Genomic DNA, 22196 nt, shown 5'->3' on the forward strand with positions numbered 1-22196 from the left:
ACTAAACGTCAAAAAGGAGCGCTTCAGAAGTTTCTAGAAGTGACTTGGGTAAATTTGGCTTGGAGGAATGCTACTCATCTCCTTGCAAGGGGTTAGGTTTGGTCAACTGAAACTTGGAGGAGCTTAGGTCTACAGATGATGAAGGTTTAACATGGAAGTGCTTGAAAGGAAAAACAGGCACTGAAATGTCTCCCCCTATCTAAAATTAAAATTTGATTTTGTTCAGCTAGACTGCCCTATTATGACACCTGTACAAGCAAACTTTAAGAGGGAAGACAACATAACATTAAACATAAAGCAGAGTAGGCAAGTGGAAGCCTTATGAGCTACATCCACCCTGCCTGAGCTGTCTGGTCCTGGGAGTAGCTTAAAGCCCACCGTGCTCCTGAGATTCATTACTGAATTTGGGCTGCTTAGAGATTAGAGCTGCCTTCTTGAGCAGGTTTCTGTGAGTACCGAGCTGTCCCTTTTGGTCACCTTTGGTAATGTGACAAAGACATATCGAATATGGGGAGATGTCTGGGTCACAGACACAACTCTAGGTCCAACTCTACTGTATCTGTAAGGTGTACAATGTCTGTGTACCCCAAATTTTCATCCTCACCCTTCAATTTCTCCCCTCCCTGTAGGAGCCTATCCTTCAGCTTTTAAGTTCAGTCCCAGGGCATTTCAGGAGTACACAAAACAGAGGGTTGGCAGTCTGGCCTCAATCCCAACCTGGATGGTACTCCTGCACTGCAGAGCAATCAGAGGTCTAGAAGCAGCAGGCAAAAAGTCTTGTAGGAAAGGGGTGAGGGACCCACGTTACACTGGAAAGGAAAATTCTGAGGTGGTTTCTGAATGTTTGAGAGATTTTCCCTCATAGGAAAGGACAGAGGACTGACTATAAACAATGCAGGAAACCTTCCCCACTATCCGAGATACTGTACCATGTCACAAGGCTTTCATGTTGCAATATATTAAACTGCACCTCCAGTGAAACCTAACTGTACAGCTCTTTTTAATGTATGCTGAAAATGCCATGTACTAGCAGTAGCTATTCAACCGCTGCGTAACGCTACACACGTATCCTTCCCTTAGACGTAGCCACAGTCACTAGTGGCAGTTCAATGGGCTATGAGTAAGGAGGAAAAAATCTCCAATATTCTAGCCAGAGATATTTCTTGAATGTGAACCTACTTTATCAATTATAATAATTATTTAACATACAAATACAGGACTGTTTGCAGTCTCAGAAATAACATAAGGGATTTAAATTTTGAAACTGCTTTGCAGGATTCTGCACCTGAAGCCTGCAGTATTTGAAAACATGACCAAGCTGCGCCTTGCAGCAGACTATAGTCTAGCAACACCGAGAGGACAGACTGTTAAAATAAGCATCTACATCATTTTTCACAGTGCACAGTGCCACAATGCATCTGCTTAAAAACAAATATATGTTTGCAGTGAAACATTTCAACAAATCACAGAACTCAGCAGCAAAGTAGTTAAACATTTATGATTTGATTTTATCTCAGCTTGGAATGTCGCTGGAGTGTCCCACTTCTAACAACTGTTTGCTAAGTTAAGGCTTTAGTGTTTACACAGTGCTGAATGAAGCAGCCTGGTCACCAGATGTGAATGCTTCCTTAGACTAGAGCTTTCAATCAGATCACGGTCCTAATGGTCCCTGCTCCAACCTTCTTCCTCAGGACGTCCACCAGCCTTTCCAACCTGAGAGGGGGCAGGGGAGAGGGAGAGGAGAGAAAAAAAAAGGAAGCTAACGTTAGGAATGTTCTGGCTGAAAGAGACAGTGTTTGCACTGAACCAAGCTGTCCTGGTGGTGGTCACGCTCAGAAACAAAGCACTACTGTAAAAGACAGACATTCAGGGAAAATGCAGACAACTTATGGAAAACTTTTTAACCTACAACCCAACCCATTGGCAGTCAGTGATATATATCAACTCACTTTTCTTTTGTAGAATATGTAGTATCTGAGGTGCCCATAAGGCATTAACACAAAACCCTGTGCAGCAGTCCTGTGGCACATACACGCTTTGGTGTAAGCGGGACATTCAATTCCTGCACTTTTAAAAATATGAGTGGTCCATGGTTCTTGTTAAATGTAACACTTAGCTGTTGTTTCCCCTTAAAAAATACCCTGCCCATTATCCAACAAATACTTTTATTGTCCAGTTTATAAATTTATGCCTAAAACCCCATGTGTTTTATGTCAAAAACCTTTTCAAAATACTCAACAAGCCAAGTTTCTGAGGATGTGGACAATGATATTTTGAAGGTGGCCCGTATGATTATTATGTCGACACAACTACAGAAAAATTAACAGTCTAAATAAGTAGGACAGAGAGCCGCCTAATCCTCTCTTAGTGTTAAGGCACAGGCTATAAGCATGGCCAACATCTCACTGGCTTAATTTGTTCTTTCCTTTTGTTAAAGTATGTAGGCAAATGCAAAGGGCTAAATTTGTTCAGCGTTTTCCATTTGCACACATTTATCTTTAGCACTCCAGTAATCATGCATTCAAGCTATTTCTTCAATTTATCTGTATTTTATGGAATCCTTCAATGAAAGCTCTCTCCCAAATAAACTAACTATACAAAAGCAGACACTGTGTGTAGTAGAACACTTTCAGAGCCATGTCCAGCATATTATACACACAACTTGCAAAATGGATCAAAAGAGTTGCAGGTTCAAACAGCTGTATTCACTGCGGCAAAGTTGACCGCTTTTTCTTACCTGAAAAGACAGTTGTTATTTTTTAAAATGTATTATACAGCATGAGGAATGCAGATAGGAAATAAAAATAACACAGCTTTATCAAAACTGCAAAATCCATTTTATCTCATGGATGCATTAGTAACTTCAGTGCAGGAAAACTAGTTAACACGTCTTGGAGTTATTGCCACAAATCATGACTAATGTACATGGTACGTATTGAAACACTCTTGTTTTCCAGGAACCACCAAGCACCATGAAGCTACACCTTTTATTGTACTCACCAGGTGACTTAATTCCTGAAACAAGATTAAGAATTCACCACCCTAATGTAATTATGAGACACCAGGAAATGTATATGGAAAGTTCAGCTGTTCCACAGGGACTCTAAAGGAGTGAAAGCACAGGTGAAAAACTACTGCTTAGCTACTCCTCTCCTTTCAGTTTTACAAGTATCACTTTTCTTTTTTAACCAACTAGTGCATTTTTGTAACACACATCTACTGCACTTCTTCGTCTTTATGGAGGCAGCACCCAGACAGTCACAACCCAGTGCAGTCAGTCCATGCAGGTATCAAGTCAGGGCTGTCACAAGTTATTTGCTCCTCCAAGTTTTCTCACAGTGGATAAATCAATGTTTTCTGGGTTCTATGGGTTTTAACTCAGTTACTGATAGGACACAGTTTCCTCAGCCTCTCTTACTGAGAAGCTTCCCTGTTAAATCAGTTAGTCCATGTGCAATTTCAGAAAGCAATGGCATATCAGTCCTCACTTTTAAAAGCATGTATGTTCAGAAGCATTGCAGCTTTCTCAGCCACGTTGACTATCACTGGAGGTCTCTCTCTCTCTCACGCTAGCACCCTCTCTAAAGTGCTTCAGCGACATAAAGTGCAGGAGAAACATTTCAAGCTGTCTGGACAAACAGAAGGTCTGGGCTGCAAATTGTCTTCTGGGAGACAGCAGAAAAATAGTAAAATCTGAGATCATGGCTTATTTAAATCACTGCTCAGTTAAAAATACTGCACGGCTTATACAAGTGGGGCAACATGACTTCAATAATTGAGGTTTCTTTTTGGGAGACATAGGTTGGAGGTCACTGCTTACACACTGTCTTGCATCTGCACTACTCTGTGACCAAGCAATGACACTGCACACCACAGCAGAACAAGTTAGCGAAGAGCTGCCCGTGTTTGAAGAGAAATACCACTGGGATGAAAGTAGCTGTCTTCTGTTTAACCTTGAAACTGTCAGGCTTCATTGAAAATAATGAGGCTTAACAATCATAGCTTCTGCTTTTCAAATGAATGATGACTGAAATCATGAAAATGAGGTATCTTGCACCAAATATGAACCGTGCAGGGCTTATTTGCCTTTTGTTTCAGTCATGTGTGGATTTGCAAATTTATTTATTCTTTATTAGAAGAAAGAAAAAAAAAGCAGCAGGGGATTAAGAAACCATACCTTCGAAAGATATTTTAACAATAATGTAAAAGAGAATCTGTAACAGCTATTTATAAGATAAAATAACAGAGGGCAAAATTCACCCCTACACAGACACAAGGCCCAATATACCACTGAAATCCCACTTAAGCCTACAAAATAATGCTACGGGCTGAATCAGTGGTTAATAACTCTTGATACAGGCCTCAGGGGGCTTTTCGGAACGATAATCCTGGACTCTTTGTTCACCCAGGGCCCAACTCTGCCATCCTGACTCACACTAAGCAACATTTTTCTTTGTCAGCAATAAAAGGCAGCTAACAAGGCCGTTTGCCAATGGGGTACTACCTGCAAGGGGTGAGGGCGGCAGAACCGCCCCTGGTCCATAAGGCTCTGTACCCAGCCCGGGGGGATGCTGCAGGCAGCTCTTTTTGGAGGCTGAGCATTTTAATCTGCGGTAAACTGAAGGAATAGTCTTACACCGCAAGATCAAAGTAAACTTAAATATCTAAACAGACAAATGGTGCTGGGAACTACCCTAAGAGTCTCAGTGTTTGCAGAGTTTTATTCAAAATATGGAAGACACTGACCTGAAGAAAGCAACTTTTATCACTTTGTGCAATTATGATATATCTGCCAGTATAATCTCACCATATTTTACTTAACTGAAAGCAGTACCGACTAAGTTTGCCTGTATCCTAAGCCACAGATCTAACAAATTACATTTGTCTTTTTGCTGGTGAAGGAGACAGTCCTCACAGTATAAATTAAATGCGCAGTATGACACCATCTTCTCCTGAGATGTAAGCACAGACACTCACTGAATTTGCATCTCATGAAGCAACCAAACAAGTCATTCAAGAAGAAAGTATTTGGGTTCGTATTTTAGGTCAGACAGAAGAATGATATGGTGGGCAACTCTGCTGCAGTGCTGAAGGTCCAAACGTGCAAGGACAGGCAGACACCTTTAGGAATGTTCAACAAAGCCTCTTAAGGTCTCACTCCTCGTTCTCACAGATTTCAATTTCTTGCTTAGAGATTTTGGAAAAACCCAGTAGGTGACCGTAGCTATTTCTCGGTACTTAAAGAATTCTAGAAAACCTGTCCCTTGAATGAATTCTCTTAGCAAATGCCACTTCAGCATTCTCTACACAATTACTTATGTGTGCATGCAAAATGAGTACAAAATGGCATATAAAATACAGGAACAAACTATGTATTCAGATGGATAGGTATAACTTTGGTTTTATTTATACTGACTTGCACATAGCCAAAGACAAAAAGTGCTGTGTTTTTCAGGATAGATGGAATTTGCGTCCATGAAAAGCACAAAGATGAGAGCTACAAATATTCTTTATCTACACTACCTATTTCTGCTCATCTCAGTGCTTCCATGAAATGGAAAAATAAAAAAAATCACAAAGTAGGAAAGGGGCATCTGATCCATCATTATTTTTAAGTTAGCAACAGACACATGATTGTGAAGAGTCTTGAACTGCAGTGGCTTCATGCTTCCTCAATACAAACTTGGAATTAAGCAGGTAAATCCGTGTTTTAATACAGAAATAAAAAGATTTCTTTGAGGGGCTTGCTGCTATGATATTACCAGTTTGAATATGTACTTTTAAAAGTGTTGCTAAGCTTTAAGAAGGTCCTCATCTTCAGAGGTAGGCTACCTAAACAAGAACATTGCTAGGCGTGTCTTCCCCAGGGCAAATTCGCAACTATTTTCAACTCCTTTTCCAGATATTTCAAATTGTGTTCTCTTACAACCTATGCATACATCTGACAAAATGCCTGTATAGATTGTATGTTGTTATACGGAGTGTTCTTACATAGCTCCTGAACTGTTTGACAATCTGCTGTGATTTTTAGCAAAGCCTTACAGAGCTTTACTCCCTTGAGTATAAATCATTCTAGTTTTACAATCAGTCTCCATAAAGCAGACTTAAAATCCTTAGGGACAGAGAAGTTTGTTCTGGGAGCCCAGGAGCTGGACGGATAGTTGCAAAAATGTTACCTACTGGTCTCTGCCGCTGAGTCTTAGGCGCATTTTTGGCTTGCTCTCCTCTTACATGTATTCTGCTGAAGAAGTCTAGCGCTTCTAGCTCTGGGTCTAAACTGTAGCTTCGGATCAGTAAAAGCTCTGTAACTGCGTAAAGCCACATAGATCAGTACGTTCTCCCACACTGCTCCATCTCTGGCCAAAGGAACTCACCCCAAAAGAGGAGCAGTGGCCTTTATCCACAAGTTCTGAATATGACAGAGTTATACAGTCACAGAGTGATCTTCGAGGGCATCATGCCCCCGAAATAGCCAAAACGGGTACCCAACTGAAAGAAAAGGGCACCCTTCAAGTAGCCTATGTCCTAATCTGCAAAGCAATATATAGACTAGCCGAAAACAATAGCTTCTACCTGCAGATGGAGGAGTTAAGTGATAAAAAGAAAACCCTCCTGGATTTTGAAATGCTATATAAAGGTTTATAAACCTAAACTATAACCCTTGGTTATCTTTCCAGTAGATAAGATTAGGCTCAGGCTATGAAGATGGCCTTACTTGCATGATTTCTGTCTCCTTGTGGAATGTGTTTTGCTAACACTAATTCCCTCTAGAAACCAAGCATTTGAAAATATATTAGGGCAACAAAATGCATTGGACAACAGCATTATAAGCAGTTTAGCAGTAGAGCTCAGTGAACGACTGTTCGGTGAGTGGTCATACAAGCAAATTCACTTAATTTCATCTCAGAATTAAAATTTTCTTTCCCTCTCCTTCCCTTCAGTCTTCCTCTTGGATATATTTCATCAAATCCTAAATGGAGTACTCATTTTCAGGTGTTTTCTAGAAAAGTCAAAGAAACAAATGACACAGAGAAGACAGACTGCTGTGCTACTAGTCTTGCCCAGAAACCAGTCACTTGGACAGGTTCATTTACTCAAGAGGCTGGAGGAAACTGGTTCAGCTCTATTATCTGTATGAGGGAACTGGACCCCAGCTGCTTCCCATTCAAGGGAGTAGCACTGTGCTAACACCAGGTGCTGGGGTGTCTTGTTCTCAGTTTCAAATGTTGAGGCTGCTCCAATTGAATAAAATGCTTAAATATTCACTGGATCGAAGCCTGGAATGTAAGGGTATGACCTCGCAGTGAATGAGCCTATCTACCATGCTACAGAGGCACTGCCCTCTTACCTCTGGGTGGTTCAGTGAATCTTTAATTATTCTTATTCCTCAATTCAGGTATTATTTTTGCCACTTCAAAAACCTGCCTTTCAAATAATAATAATTTTTGATCGACTCACTTAAAAAACATTGCCAGTTGCGTTTGATGGTCAAACACCAGTCTCTAACAACTCCTTCATAAATCATCACAGCAGTAAAGACTACCTGTGGTTCAGATGCACCAGGCTGCCTCTCTCTGCTTAACAAAGTTCCCTCTGCATCTTTGGGATGGGAGACTGGGCGTCTTTCTAAATGACACGCTGGAGTTCAGCAGTGGTTTTGAACCTGATGCAGGAATTGCTGAGTAAAATTCGGTGCCCTGTGTTAGACAGGTGGCTGGACTGACTGGTATTAATAGTCCTTTCTGGTCTTAAAACGCAAGTCTTAGAGACTGATTTAGCAGCATGAGCAAGCTCTAAACCGTGGTAGACCACAGTGTTGAATGTAATCACTCCAGGCACCGCCGCCAATTCCTGCCTGGCCAACACTGTTTGTAATGTCACTCCAAAAAGTATGTTCCATTAAACTTACAGGCCTTAAATTTGGCAGGGCAAACCATTCTGCCTCTGAAAAGCACTGTCACAAAAAAAGCATTCCTATTAAATCCCTTTCAGCGTCTTCTCAACCCAAAAGAGTAATTCTGTATATGATTAAACTTAGAAGTAAATACAGCCAGTTGGGCTCCTGACAGCAGACATATTTCAAAATAAACCTGGCTTACACAGGCCTTGGCTAAAATATTAAGCCTTTATCTGTGGTCCACAATAACTAATCTTGTCAAATTGTTTGCTCTCTACCTTCTGTTTGGAAGATTATGAGCTAGCTCACCATTACTATTCACCTTGTGCCATCACCAGCAGCAGGAAAAGTGAGTGGTAAACACAGTTGGTCTGTTCTGACAGCATTTCACCTTACTTCGCACTGATGTAGGTTGCTCCATGGTACAGGATAATACAAAATCAGGACTTTGCATCTATGCTGGATTTAATGCTACCTTGTGAAAGGTACTGCTCCTTTGCTTTCAAATGCTTTCTCAGAACAGCATGCACTGATTGCCTAAAATAAATGAGCTTATAAGAAAGAAAAATAAACCCTGAAACAACTATGCTGTAACCTCATCTGTATTTTAGTACACTGAGATCTACATCAGGCTTATCATAGGCTCTTAGTATTGAATGGACCATCCACATCTGAGCATGTGGCTGATATTGAAGAGTTAAAAAATTAACAACAACTAAAATGGAGGACATATTGGCATATTGAAGGCCAAATGATATTCATCAGATTATATAATCAGATCATAGAATTTCACCTAATTACTCCAGATTAAGTCCAACAGTTTTTATACCAATTTCTATGCAAAGTTTACTACTCCTATTTGTGCAAGTAAAAGCTTTTCTGTATCTCCTTCCATAAGCTTGAATTAGTTTTAGCACTGACAATTACTGTTTCTTTCCATGCATTTGGAGAAATCCTGACATCGCAGCCTACTCCTTACAGTAACAGCATGTCCACAGAGTTTGTGCCGATATGAACAGGTAAGGGTCTCCGGGATTGTCTTGCCAAATACTTCCTGGAAGTCTCTGTCATCCGCTTAGGAAAAGCTCGCAGTTTCAGCATACGCTATTATATCTTCCCCATAGAAAGTATTCTGCTATAGTGCTTATACATTTGAAGAGGGAAAAAGACTACTTTCTACCAACTCCCAATGAACACTAGTCCTTCTCCTTGGTAACGATGTTTGGTATCATTAGATCGCCACGAATCATGGGCAAGCTTATTCTCTCTCTGAACTGTTTCCCACCTTCTTCTTGAGAGCAAGACAATCTCAGAAAAGCAAATACTCTTGGCTTCGAATGCTCACAACATGAACGGATGGTCAGAACTTTTATGTAAAGTCTTTAAAAGGCAGAACTCAGGTCTGTTTTGCATTATGTGTATTATGTGTCAAGACAGCAAACAGAGAAGTGAAATGACTTGCTGAAGCTCAACATCCAAGAAGACTGAAAAGCTCCACAGGTTTAATTGTATGTATAAGTAATCTTGAGCTGAACTGGGTTCCTCAGGTGCACACACACAAAAAAAATATCCTGCATAATTTGAGCCTAAAATTGCTGGATACAGAGCCAGCCCTTCTCTCCCAGCTTCTCAATCTGTGCTCCAAACCATGTCAAGTGGCAACAACTAGCCAGTTCTCTTTTCTATATGCAGCTGAGATGTATTTCAGAAGATGGAAAAAGGACCTACTTTTTAGAGGATTTTGATTTGTTCTAAATCCCTCTTCAGGAATATTTAAAAGCAATGTCAAAAATCGATTATCTAAAACAAACAGTATTTCAAACCTGCTCAAAGCAAACTGTTAGACAGGATTCCTCTCGAGGAAAATATTCAGGATGCAGGACCAGCAGATTGATATACATTTACGGATCTGTAGAGAATGGGGTTACTAAGAGACTCCAAACTTTAGAAGTACCAGTTTGAAACCACCACATTACACCTTTCTACATGTTTCAAACAAGCCTTCCTTGTAAGGCCAGGTCTGAACTTCTCAGCTGCTTATTCCAAGCCAGTCTCACCTCTTTTGGGCATGTTCTGGTCAAGTCCTGTTTACAATGAGTTTGTAAAATCATAAATACTGATGTACTGCTCAGGCCATTTTCCAAGTACATCCCATCAAAGCACCGTTTTGGCAGACTACCCTCGATATCATAAACAATAAAGACAACATGAGCCTCTTCCTTGATTCCACAAATATTTTACAAAACCTGATTGCAGACTTGCTGGCTTTAGGCAGCTCCCAGTTATGTTCCACCTCCCTGAGGTAGTTCCACCCTCGTGATCAAGAGTAATCTGGAGCTTCTGGAGAGAAAATTCCTTCCTATAAACCACAACCAAATCCCTCCAATTTACATAAAAAAAAAAAAAATTACATAGGTTTGATGCATTTCAATAGCTTTGCCATCCTGGCAGAACTGATGTGGTACCGCCCAAGCTGGAATGACTTCTACATTACTGAGATCAAGTAACGATGGAAATGGGTTTGGATTAAGAGGAAAGCACTTAATTAAGCTCCCACTTGTGATAAGTCCTTCGTAATGGGTTTAGACTGGTAGGTGAACTCCCCACCCTTCCGGTGTAATCCAACGGTGCCCATACACTTCTCCTGGTTTCAGGGCGACTCATACTTAGTCATACTTCTGAAAAGTATTTCTAGAAAAAATAAGAGCAGTCTTCCCTCAGTAGTGGACTAACAAAAAACCCATGGATGAAACATTCTGTCCTCCTTTTAATGTTTGCAGTATATTATAGATAGATGTTATCAGCATGAAGCTTGTCTATTATGGTGATGTTGTGATGGGGTCCCGTATCCAGGGACAAAACCAGAAGAGATGCCTAACTGCTCACTTACACACAGAAAAGGTTTTTTTAAAATACCACCTGAGACTTAGCATCACAAACTAAAGTCTCTTCTACACGTGGGTAGTGCTCCTTAAGATATTTCACAGGCTTTTTACTAAGTTGTCAGCCATGTAAGGACATTAAGGTAAAACCAAGCCTTCCCACTTCTAAGCTTCAGTAACCTCCTTCCAGTAGCTGTCAGTCAGACTGTCTCCAACTGTCTTCTGCACTATTCTAGCAAGACAATTCACATGAGATTTTTTTTCACTGGCCTCCTGGGCCTATTTTGCTCATGCTCCTGCCATCCGACTGGGAATGAGCTTCTCCTCCTGCTCCTGGGAGGCCAGCGAATTCCTGCGCAAGGCTGACTCGGGAGAGAAGCAGCGGGACCTTTGGCTCATTTTGAGGACAGCTTTAATTCTTCTGAACCGGTGAGCTTGCTGACTCAGGCCTTGGTGACAATTCTGCACGGTGGTGACATGAATGGGACTGATTGTAGGAGAAAAAAATTTAATTTCTGCTGATGTAAGCATAAATTCTTCAAAAGCATAGAGTAAAATATTTTCTCAGTGTTTAAAATAGGAGATATGTGAAAGGTCTTTTGTCTGGAGTTCACCACTTAGATATCCCTTTCATCAGATGTTGATGTGCATCGTGTACATCCTTCAAATAATTCATGATTATGTTACCAAAAATTGAGGTGATAGAAATGGATATATTATGAGGCAGAAAATAATGTGCTAAATACAGTAATTTTATTATACATGTCTCCAATACCTGCAGTACGTTCCATTCAAAGGCTGAATTCTAATACTTTCTATGGGCAAAAATTCCATAATCTGAAGCTGAAGTGACAAAATTTTGTCCTAAAGATTTGTGCCTTCCAACAACTCAGTGTTTAATTCTATATCCTTATACTCACATCACATACAGCAAAAATGTAGAACAGGAAAGCTGAGCAACTTGCCAATAAAACAGCAGTGGCAATGATGGGGTTAAAGCTGTTGTTAGCTCTCATAAATACAATTGATGCTGTCTTTCTACAAAATCTTGTTAAAAAAATTAAAAGCCTTATGGAAAAATCTGACTATTAATTAATGACTCAGTATTAGATTAGAAACACGAGCTGGAATTTTTTCTTCTGAGAACTAGCTCCTGCTTCGGTAAAGGTACACTTAATTTTAAGCAGTGGAAAAATTTAAATGATTTCAAGTTTCCTTAAAATTAAATACCTTGCTGGCCTAGTCAGTTATTTCTATTTGTTGCTGTAAAGAACTGTTCCAGCAATTCTCTAAAAGATTATACGTAATTCAGAAACTTCAGAAAGTCTGGGTTTCCTTTTGAGCTTCTGCACATACATTTACAGTATTCAATCTTTTGCATATGTTAAGAAACAGTATGAGTATTAACAGAAAGAACCGCAAATTTATTTTTATTCCTTCAGCCAAGCCACAAATAAATGGCTCTTGCAAACAAACCAAATACTATTTAGTAACGGCAATGTAAATGCCATGGAACTATTTTATTTGGATATAAAATATTAAAGTAAATGATTATTTGCTGTGACACTCATTTTATCATCTTGGAAAAAAAAGCAAGTCTGAGAAAAGTTTTCTTTCTGTTCTTCAAGGAGCACTCAATTTGTTGTTCAAAGTTATTTAATAATTTGTCATAGAATGGTTAACTATAAGCTTACAAATACTGTGTCAGCATGCTTCTTCCTATTGGGCAAACAACTTCAAAATCTAATTTGTTTGTGTTATTGGTCTTACTAAATATTAGTCTTTGCAAGTCTGGTTTACACCATTGATGTTAACTATGCCAACACTCTGATTTTGTTCTGAAGTATTCCACAACAAGCTGATATTATACAATACAAGCCCAAGAGCTAGCTGATCCAGTTTACTGAGTATACTTAGTGTAGTTTGCTACTGATAAATCAATAAAACCATGTTGTAATCTACAAACTTCCATCTCTGTGAAGCAGCTATAAGCAAACTGTAAATGAACACATAGGTCAAAAACGGGGATGCTGTGATTATGTTGACTCTGAAAACATTTGACTTTCATAGAATACATTTTAGTGTTTGAGAAAACGAAGTTTCAGCACTGCTTATATCTTCGTGAAAGGCTGAGATGATAAATATTCAAATGATGATAAATATTTGTGTTTATATTGTATCTACCCATACTTTAAGAAAACAGTATCTGCACTGCAATCCACAATTTACAGAGGTTAAGTAAATGCAAACCATAGCTACACAAAGAAAATACCTGACTTAGACTGTATGCTCAATTTTGCGTTCTTCATCCATGTGAAGCTCCCTGCAGTCAGTGGATATCTTGGGTGTGCAAGGAATGCAGGAAAGGCTCATCTGTCATTCCCTTTGGTTGGGATTTTTTGTCTTCATTCTGTTAAGTATACCACTGAAATAATCTTGGCATTGATCATAAACTGTCAGATGCTAAAGGCCTCACTATAATTCATGACCCCCAAAATATCCATGAGAAGGATATTCCATAATCTGCTCTGGCAATATCACACATTATAACTGTATGAGACTTCTGGTACCACTGGTACCACAAACTGCTCTATTAAGGGCTCTCTTCAAATGAAAAGGTTATGTCAAAAGGTATTATGAATCATTAGTACTGTAAGGGTCTCAGCTGCAGTAATTCTGAACATCACCAAACCTGTCTTTCAGGACTCTGGTATTGAGAACGGGATCTGCAGCTCCACATGTGCTCTGGCCCGGCGCATTCCTCCTCCAGACTGCACAGAGAGCGCGGCAGCACCTCGGGATGGGATTTGCAACAACTAGTTTAAGGAGAAGGGTGGTCCTAAACTAGCTAAATAGGTTTTTTTTTGTTCTTTTTTTAAAAAATCTTAGCCCCTTGCTTTAAGTGTCTTGCTCCAAGCTGCTCAGAGGTCCTCAAGCTGCCCTTCTCTAAAACTAACCTGAGGACACTTGTTTCTTTTAAGGTGACAAAGAAATCAGCAGTGCTACCACTCCTTTTTAAAACCAGTATAAAAATTATACTATCAGCTCGAACATTCAGTCAAGCTAAGGAAACCTTGGTTTTAATCCACATCTGCCACTTCTCAGGAGAGCAGTACACTCCAGGGCTGAAGAGTCTTGTCTACTTCTCTTCCTGAAGCTATGAATTTCTACAGGAGAAACATCTGAAATGTTACTAGACCCGGGGTAAGGGACACAGATGCCAAGGAAGCTTTTGAGAGAAAATGCCTGAGGTCACGCTGCTCTGCGTGGATCTCGGTGCGACCAGCGTGCATCACTCTGGTTCAGCACATGCTTCTTCATTTGGGTCCCCAAGGAAAGCAGAAAAGCTATGAAGTCCATTGTTTTGTATTTTTTCAAGTCAAAAGTTTTCTGCTTATGCTAACCCAAGTCCTTTCTTCTTTGGGCTGGGAAGTTACCAGTATTAGTGGTACAAAGTTATCAGGCACGTCCTCCATCACAGCCTGCAAAATTTACAAAGGATTGTAACCTGGAGTACGCAATTCAAAAATTGGTAAGTGAAGTGTCATCCAATTAAAGATCATATAAACCAATGTGGAAAATACATTTAATTACAGCTTTGCAAAAGTGATGTATTTCCTTTTGTACAACATAAATAATACGTTAGCCTTACCAAGGGAAACAAGATCTGCCTAGTGATACAGGAGCATGGTATACCTACAATAGCCCAGAGAATATGCCACCAGGGACTGAATTTATTCAGCTCACCTTAGATTTGAATACTAGTTCAATATTTTATTTCCTCCAGACCCAGAAAATTGATTTCACACTATATGTTGAATTTCTCTGAAGCTGCACATAACCTCAATGGCTTACTCAATTCTTTTATTACAACAAACAGGTATCTCTGCAAGACTTTTAAATTCATCATTTCACCATGCATATTAGTGCAGTCTGACAGGAATTCTTCTGAGAGGAGTCACTGGTGTTAGCGCAGAATTCCAGGTATTTAAATAAATTCTGACCCTACTATGTACTGCTTTCAGCTAGATCACACATGACTTTCTTCAAACATTTCAATTAGTCTTAATTCGTCACTGAATTCCTAAAGCAGACTACTTCCATGCCTATTGCCCCTAAATCCAATAAATTCACACTGCCTGTTATTGCTACTCTAGTTAACAGTAATATTTTCGTGTATCATATGATATGATTGTTACTAGATTTTGTGTTTCAGACTTTCTCATGTTCCTATGCATGTCTTGCATGCCAAAGACATTTTGCATCAGCTCTGCTGCACTCTGCAGAATTCTTCGGGGTATGTGGTAGTTTTGCGTGTCTGGGAATCTTCCATCTGGCTAGTGTGGGTTTCCTAAACACCATAAAACCCTGCCTGTGGAGATTGTGTATCTCTTATGGGCCCCATGGAGCTTATAATCTGCTTTTAATCATTGCACGAGGCAGCCAACACATCAGTCCTCATCAAGCATTTTTTTCCATATTGAATCTCCTTTAATAACTCTTGATCCAGTTCTGAAAGTCCAGAACTGTTGCTAATTTTCATTGGTACCTTAGGCTGCTACAAGAGGCATCTTCCTCGGCTCCCCGTTTCCTGCCATACAAACTCTGATAACCATTGACTTCTGTGGCTTGCCATTGCAAGTAAAAGATTCTTAGCACTTTGCCCTCACTCGCTCGTCTTTTGAATGTACCAGCATCTGTTTCTCAGTAAACTACAGGTCATATCCTTAACTGGGACAAATGAATGCAACTCAGTGTGACAGAGCTAAGCCAATTTGCTGTAACTAAAAAACTAGCTCTACATCTACATTCTTCAACAAGTCACCAGAACTTACTTTACATTTCAAAATGCCAGCATCAATTAAATTATTCCCCATATGCTATTAAAAGATTACCAACTATTCAACCCCAGCAGAACTTCACTGCAGCACGGAGCACAGTGGTTTGCATTAAAAGTAAGATCACCTTAGACATCTGCTAAATTATTTACTGACACAAATCAGTGAAACTATTAATATCTACGAAGCTGTACTCCTAGCCTCCAGTAGCTAACGTGTTAATCTGACATTCACCAGAATACAATTTTGAAGTAAAAATAAAAGCAGTCTAGTTATTATAGGAATTCTGAACATCTAAATGTAACATTTTAATAAAGTAAGAAATCAAGTGATATTTATTGCTTTGAAAGATGAAAATTAAAGAAATGTATCTCTAAAATTTAAAATAAAGCCAACCGAGTTCTCTAACATTTGGTGGTTCCTCCAAAACAAATAGCTTTAAGTCCCAGTGAATGTACAACTTGTTTCTTTTGTGCAGTGCTTCTGCCTGCAATTTCTAATTAACTGGCTCCATTCTTATCTACAACAAGTGACTGAACGCACACAAGCTGCAATGTATACTTCAACTCAATATATGTAGGTATGATTTTAAAAGGAAGGTAACTAGTTAACAACATTTGCATGTTGCAAAGAGGCTCAATTAATATAATTCAGAAATCTTGCTTTTAGCCTGTTCCCTGCATAGCTGTGCTGTACTGAATACAATCTGCACACTAAAGATATGTTTGCAGTTAAAAATCTCCAGAGACTTTAGACCCATACATAAAGATACTTATTTCACTCTTTTCTGAGACACTGACCTGGATCCTCATTTAAAAATGAACACAACATCTTTATGTTATTAAATCTTTGTTTTGATCTATTAGTATTCACCAAAGTGCCATTTTATACAACCCCGCACTGAATAGGCAAGGCTGGAGGTAACCATCTGCAGCTTTAGAGTCTGCGTTTGAATTGATGAAAAGAGCTTTGTGTTTTCATTGCCAAGTTTGATTCTTCCAGTCATTAGACATTCCCCTCAGATCGCATCAATGAAGCGGACTCTCTTACACCCATGTGTTAAATTCGCTTCTCCTCATGGTTTCCTTTGCCAGCTATACTCCAGAAAGACCACTGGGTCTTAGCCACATTCTTCTCACAGCTGTGTTAAAAAAGAGCATCAGAGCGTCTTCCCAAAATCCATATGTGTATCTGGTCAGTCCCCTGTCGGAGGGTCACCTCACATTGTGGTGTGATTATTCAAATATTCATTCTTGTTCTTGAACTGCACTGCTTGGATCATTCTGGGAAAGATTAGACCCTCCAGCCAGCACTGGAGAACGTCTTGGACGTTGACATGAAATGCACACAGCTCCCGTGCTTGGAAGGCAGATTACTTTTACTTGCAGAAGAGGGGGACTCTAACTGCTTAATAAATGCTTGCTCCTTATTTCCTTCTCTTTTTGTATTCTTTTCAACTGTGTCGAATGCTGGTAAGAACTGGTTGTTTTTGTGGTGTCATCGATCGACCTATTCACCAGCATCAGCTCAGGAACAAAACTAAGTGAGCAACTATGAAAGCAGAGAAAGCGTGTTCGGAAACGCTGGAGGGAAATCCAGGACTACTCAAAAAAGGGTGTGTTCCAGTAACAATGAAAGTTAGGTGGCCAGAAAAATCACATCTTAAGAGGTAAAGCAAATGTTATTAAGGGTAGTATTTCTTTTAAGAGAGACAGTGATTTCCTTTGATAAAACTATCTGCTTATTAAGAAGATTGCTTAGTTTTCTTTTGTACTCAATCCACTGAAGTATCTTATCCAAATCTGTAACTCTCCTGACTTCCTCCTTAAAAGAAAGAAAACCCAAAATCAAAAGAAAAGTTGTCTTTAATGAACAGTTACAGACAAATGTAAGAATTTCTCTTCTGCATCACTCATATATTTGCTTTGTTCATGCTAAGAACTGCCTTGACAAAGCGCGCAAGCAGCGTATTTCTCACCATTTATGCTTATTTTCATACCTCTATATTTTAGCATTGCACCATTACTTTATGGATTTGTGTTTACTTTTAGAGGATTACGCAGAAATTCTACACGCGCACCCTCCACGCTTCCACACACACAGCTCTGTGAGTGTGCAACACACAGACAGCTACGCTTTGTTGAACTAGAATCATTAAACTGTGAGAAAAAATAGAAGCCCTCAATAGACAAATTGCATTAAAATTCACTCCAGCTGCAAAGCTGTTGCAGAAAAATAGAACATTTCCTGGAAAAAACACATCAAAAGTGGCCTCAGCCTTTACCGATAATTGGCTAATATTGATTTGGTATTACATTATAACCTCCTCTGATCTCACTGACATCAGTAGCCACTCCTCAATCCCAGAGGTTCCAGCGGGAAGGACAGTTTTAAAATGTCTTGCTTCCTCTGCTGGCGGAGGCATTAATTAATTCGCAGGCTTTCCCAGCCACCTTCTCCAGGTCAGCCCCATTTCCCTGCTGGGGCTGCACCAGCTGGCTGCTGGCTTCTCCGGCAGGACACACGTGCAGACGCTCCTGCGCCGCGGCCCTAATTCCTTCTTCGTAACCGTGAATTAGAAAACATTCATTAAATACAGAAAATGACGGTCACAGCCGTTCTGCAGAGCCTAGGTTAAAAATATTAAGCGCCGTGCAGATCATAGTAACTTCCTGCTGCATAAGTATGTACTGCGTCACGTGTGCGCATACGTGTATTTATTTACGTACACCGCACAGTTAAAATGTGTATGTGCTTTATAGGCTAGAACAGTGCTCTCTTAGAAGTCTAGTGTATATCTTGTTAATGTTTCAAAATCAAGATAGATTCAAACAAACGCTGCTAAATCCGTGTGGTCGCTCCCTGAGCACCAACATTTTCTGTTTCCCACCACCCCCCCGCTAGGACGGCGACCCATCCTCACCGGCGAGAGCACACACTCGCAATTCCGGTCTCTCGCTGCAGTGACCCCATGTGAGATTTCACTCTACTTCAGTATAAACAGAATTTTACCATATCCAAGTTCTCTATAAGCAGATTCCAATATATCCCCCTTCTGGTTCACAGCTGCCTGTTTCATACGGGAATAGGACCCAGAAATTTCTAAGATGCTTTGTGCCCTGACGGAAAACACAGGACCCCTGTTCGGACTTGGATCTCGCGTTTCGAAAGCAACAATTGCAGGTGGGTACACAAATGGCTGACATGATGGCAACGCCATGGAGAAATTACATCTCTATCTGAAGCTCTGTGTGCTGAATGCAAACACTGAAGTTTTTAAGAATATTGAAAAAATCCTTTAGTGTTGCCAGAGAACAGATTAGCAAAGGCATAGCTGAGCGCCAGTAAATGACGTGGTCAGCGAAGCTACAAAGTACATCCTTTTTCAACATTATTTTAATTGTTCTAATTATGTTCTTTCTTAATGAAGCTCATAATTATTTTCCTCCTCTGATTTTTAATGGTTGCTACATTATTCAGATATTTTACTGAGTAATACTGAGAAACTACTTTATATAGCTGCTAAAAATACTTCATACGTCAGAAATCCATTTTACTTGAGCATTTAAAAGAAGTCAAGAAAACAGATGTTTTAGAGCTCTATTTAGGCTACGAATTGTAGAGTCACATTTTAAATCACAATCAGCATCCTCTTAAGACAGTGCTAATAATTAATACTACCGTAATTAATACTACCGTAATTAATACCAAGAAGCCTTTCTGTTGACAGGTTTATAAATTGTCAGTTTCTTTTTGAAATGTAGAACATCTTCAAAATAAAAAGCTAAGCTAACAAATGAGTTCCTGCCTAATTGCCAAACACTGATTTGTGTGAAGCAGTTGAGGTTACAAAGAAATTGGGAATTCTCAGCCCGGTTTCCCTGCTGATGAGTACGAACTGTCTGTGTAGCTCTCCCAGAGGTGTCAGAGGAATCTCTATAGTGTCACACAAGGGTTCTTAGCTCAAAGTAAACACACTTTCCACAAACTCAGCTGCTTAATCTGTTTGCAGGTTGAATTATAAGATGGGGGTGGATGACTCCGGGTGCTGGGAAGACGCACAGAGCATTTCCACAGTTTCTTGGTAAAAAGGGCATGCCATTGTCATCAAAAGACTTCACCCAATTGTTTAATTTTGCTATAGGCTCAGTGGTCTGATCTTAGCAATAATGAAAACTAACCTGACCAAAATTTTCCCAAGTAGCTGAGCATGTTAAATTGCATAAATTCTTTTCACTATAGCAGTGCATCACCACCACTTTAATTCAGGTTGTGGCTGCACTTCTACTCTAGCCACCCTGGTTACATGGGATTAAACAAGACAGTTTCACTAAAAAAACCCCAAAAGCTAAAAACAATCTTCACTTTAGTATCTATGGTTAGCAAATGTTTACAAATAAAATGAAATGGAATGACAATAAACAATGTACAGAAAGGTTTAGACAATATTCTCTTTAAAATGCTGTAATTATTTTTTGTAGGTTTATTTTTATCAAGCGTGCATCAGCTGAAGTTTCAGCTATATCTAAGTGTTCAGAATAAAGATTTGAATGGTTCTCAAACAACCAGTGGTGGTTTTAAAGAGATCACTTAAAAGATGTATTCACATCTCTCTCTCTCGATCTTAACTATATTTTATGTAGTTACAAATAAACTAAAAATATAAAAATATAATTTCTTTATTTTTTAATAGGATAACTCAGCATGCTTTTTTTTTTTAACAGGAAGAACTCTTGTTAGGTCCTTGCAATATATTCTAAGCCAATTTCTGTCTACTCTGGAAGTATGCTGGGGACACTGAAGTTGAAGACAAATATGGACTGACAGGAAAATTTGCATCAGTTCAGCATCGACCACCTTGGAAGGGTGTGAGAGGGGTATTCTGCAGTTGCTGAATGTACTGCAGAGAAGAAAAGTGTCAGATTGTGAAGAGGCTCTGCCTACACCTTTGCCTATGTCCCAGCAATCAGACTTTCAAAGGCTTATGTGATAGCAATAAATAACAACCATGACAATAAGGACCTCAGTAGAGATGAGCTTTTGGAGTTCAGTAACCTTTCAGCCGGGAAATGCGCAATGGGAAAGAGAATACAATCCCTGTTCACCGACTCAGAGACTTGTTTTGTCTTCTGTGAGATTCTGAAGCCACCCCCGAACAACCCCATCAGCATCTACCGTGGCATGAAACTCGCCAGATACGTAAGAGCCCAAAAATGAGAACCTTAATATTCTACCGTGCAATTCTAAAGGCAAATACTCTGATGCCACAGGATTGCCATGGGGTAAAAGGACAGTGAAAATCATTCATAGGAGATGGAAGCACTTTCTCTGTGTCTTGCATATGTAGGAAGCAGTTTCCATAACAGTAATGACAGGCACACTGACTTGCATAATACTATAAAACTTAAAACGATCGGCTTCACACTGAGCAAATGACGAGCTGAATGGCAGACAAAGAAGGAATCGTTTAAAGGAACTTTTCTGAGTGCTGCCACACTTTCAATCACAGACAAAATACCAGAAGAAACACCTTTTCATTTGGTTTTCAACTGTAATTTTTCTCGAAAGAAGGCAAGTGACTTACTTTTGAACTTTTTCATTGGCCTCCCCTGAAGCCTCTAGGGCTTTCTGGAGCTTCAGCTCCGTGTCCTTTTGCTCTGACCGAGCTTGCTGCAGCTGAGCTGCCAGATCTTCAATCTGGCGATAGGTAAGGGTCACAACATCCTCCCTGCCTTGCAGTCCACCTTCAGAAGTACCAAAAGTACAGTTCAACTGGTCCTTCAGGCTCATTCCTTCGGACAAAGATTTGTATAAGCTGGGAAAACAAAATCATACATGCTGTTAAGTTTCAGTCTAAGACTGAGTTACAAGAATACTACACTCAGTTCAATTAATATTTTTAATATCATCATATATGGATCCACATGCAGTAATACCAAAGTACTTCAAAAGTGACAGAGAACTAAAAGAACATCCTGTTTCCACAAGGCTCTTCTAGAAGCATGTAACAACTATCAGAGTTTTAAAAAGTCAAAAACCTATTCAACAAAAACTTAAAAGGTAGTATTTTTCAGCTGTAGCGTCTTCCTGATTATGTTTGAGCTGCAGCAAAACGTTGTTTACACGAAGTTGAAGTAAGTTACTGATGTGTTATTAACTTGTGTTACACAGGACTCTCTTTTAGCAAGCAGACTCACCAACTAAAGGGAGTTATTTGCAAAATTGCAGATTTTTCAATATAATGAAAGGAATAAAAATGCTACAATGCAAAAACCAATATCATTAGATCAGCAGGATTACTTGGACCTATGAATGATTTGCCCATGCTAACCAATCCTAAAGGTCCTTTGTCAATATCTTTCTGAGAGGAAACTTAAAATATTTCTTGATGCTGGTTTAAATAAGCTAGTAATGCCTGTACTAGAATATACTGTGTCTTAAATAGCCTCTTTATAGTAGACAGACATAGGTTTCCTGCCAGCATCAGGGTTTTGTCATGGGACATTTCAGTATCTATACTGTCCTCCACCATAATTTCTTGCAAGGTGCTTTCTGACCCATTGGTTTGGCTTCACTCAG

General features: G+C 39.6%; 1 protein-coding gene across 1 annotated transcript in view; it reads right to left on the reverse strand.

Annotated features, from left to right (window-relative positions):
* Positions 1-1172: 1172 nt before the first annotated feature.
* Positions 1173-22196, reverse strand: part of LOC104625147 (mirror-image polydactyly gene 1 protein-like) — a 48972-nt gene continuing 27948 nt past the window's right edge. Inside the window, exons 3-4 of the mRNA XM_010292697.1 lie at positions 21202-21432; positions 1173-1713 (exon numbers count right to left, since the gene is read on the reverse strand). Of these exons, the coding sequence (XP_010290999.1) occupies positions 1647-1713; positions 21202-21432 (298 nt within the window). The 3' untranslated portion in view covers positions 1173-1646. The remainder of the gene's footprint in view (positions 1714-21201; positions 21433-22196) is intronic.

The sequence above is a fragment of the Phaethon lepturus genome, unplaced genomic scaffold (assembly GCF_000687285.1).
Source record: "Phaethon lepturus isolate BGI_N335 unplaced genomic scaffold, ASM68728v1 scaffold19908, whole genome shotgun sequence".
NCBI classification, from domain to species: domain Eukaryota; kingdom Metazoa; phylum Chordata; class Aves; order Phaethontiformes; family Phaethontidae; genus Phaethon; species Phaethon lepturus.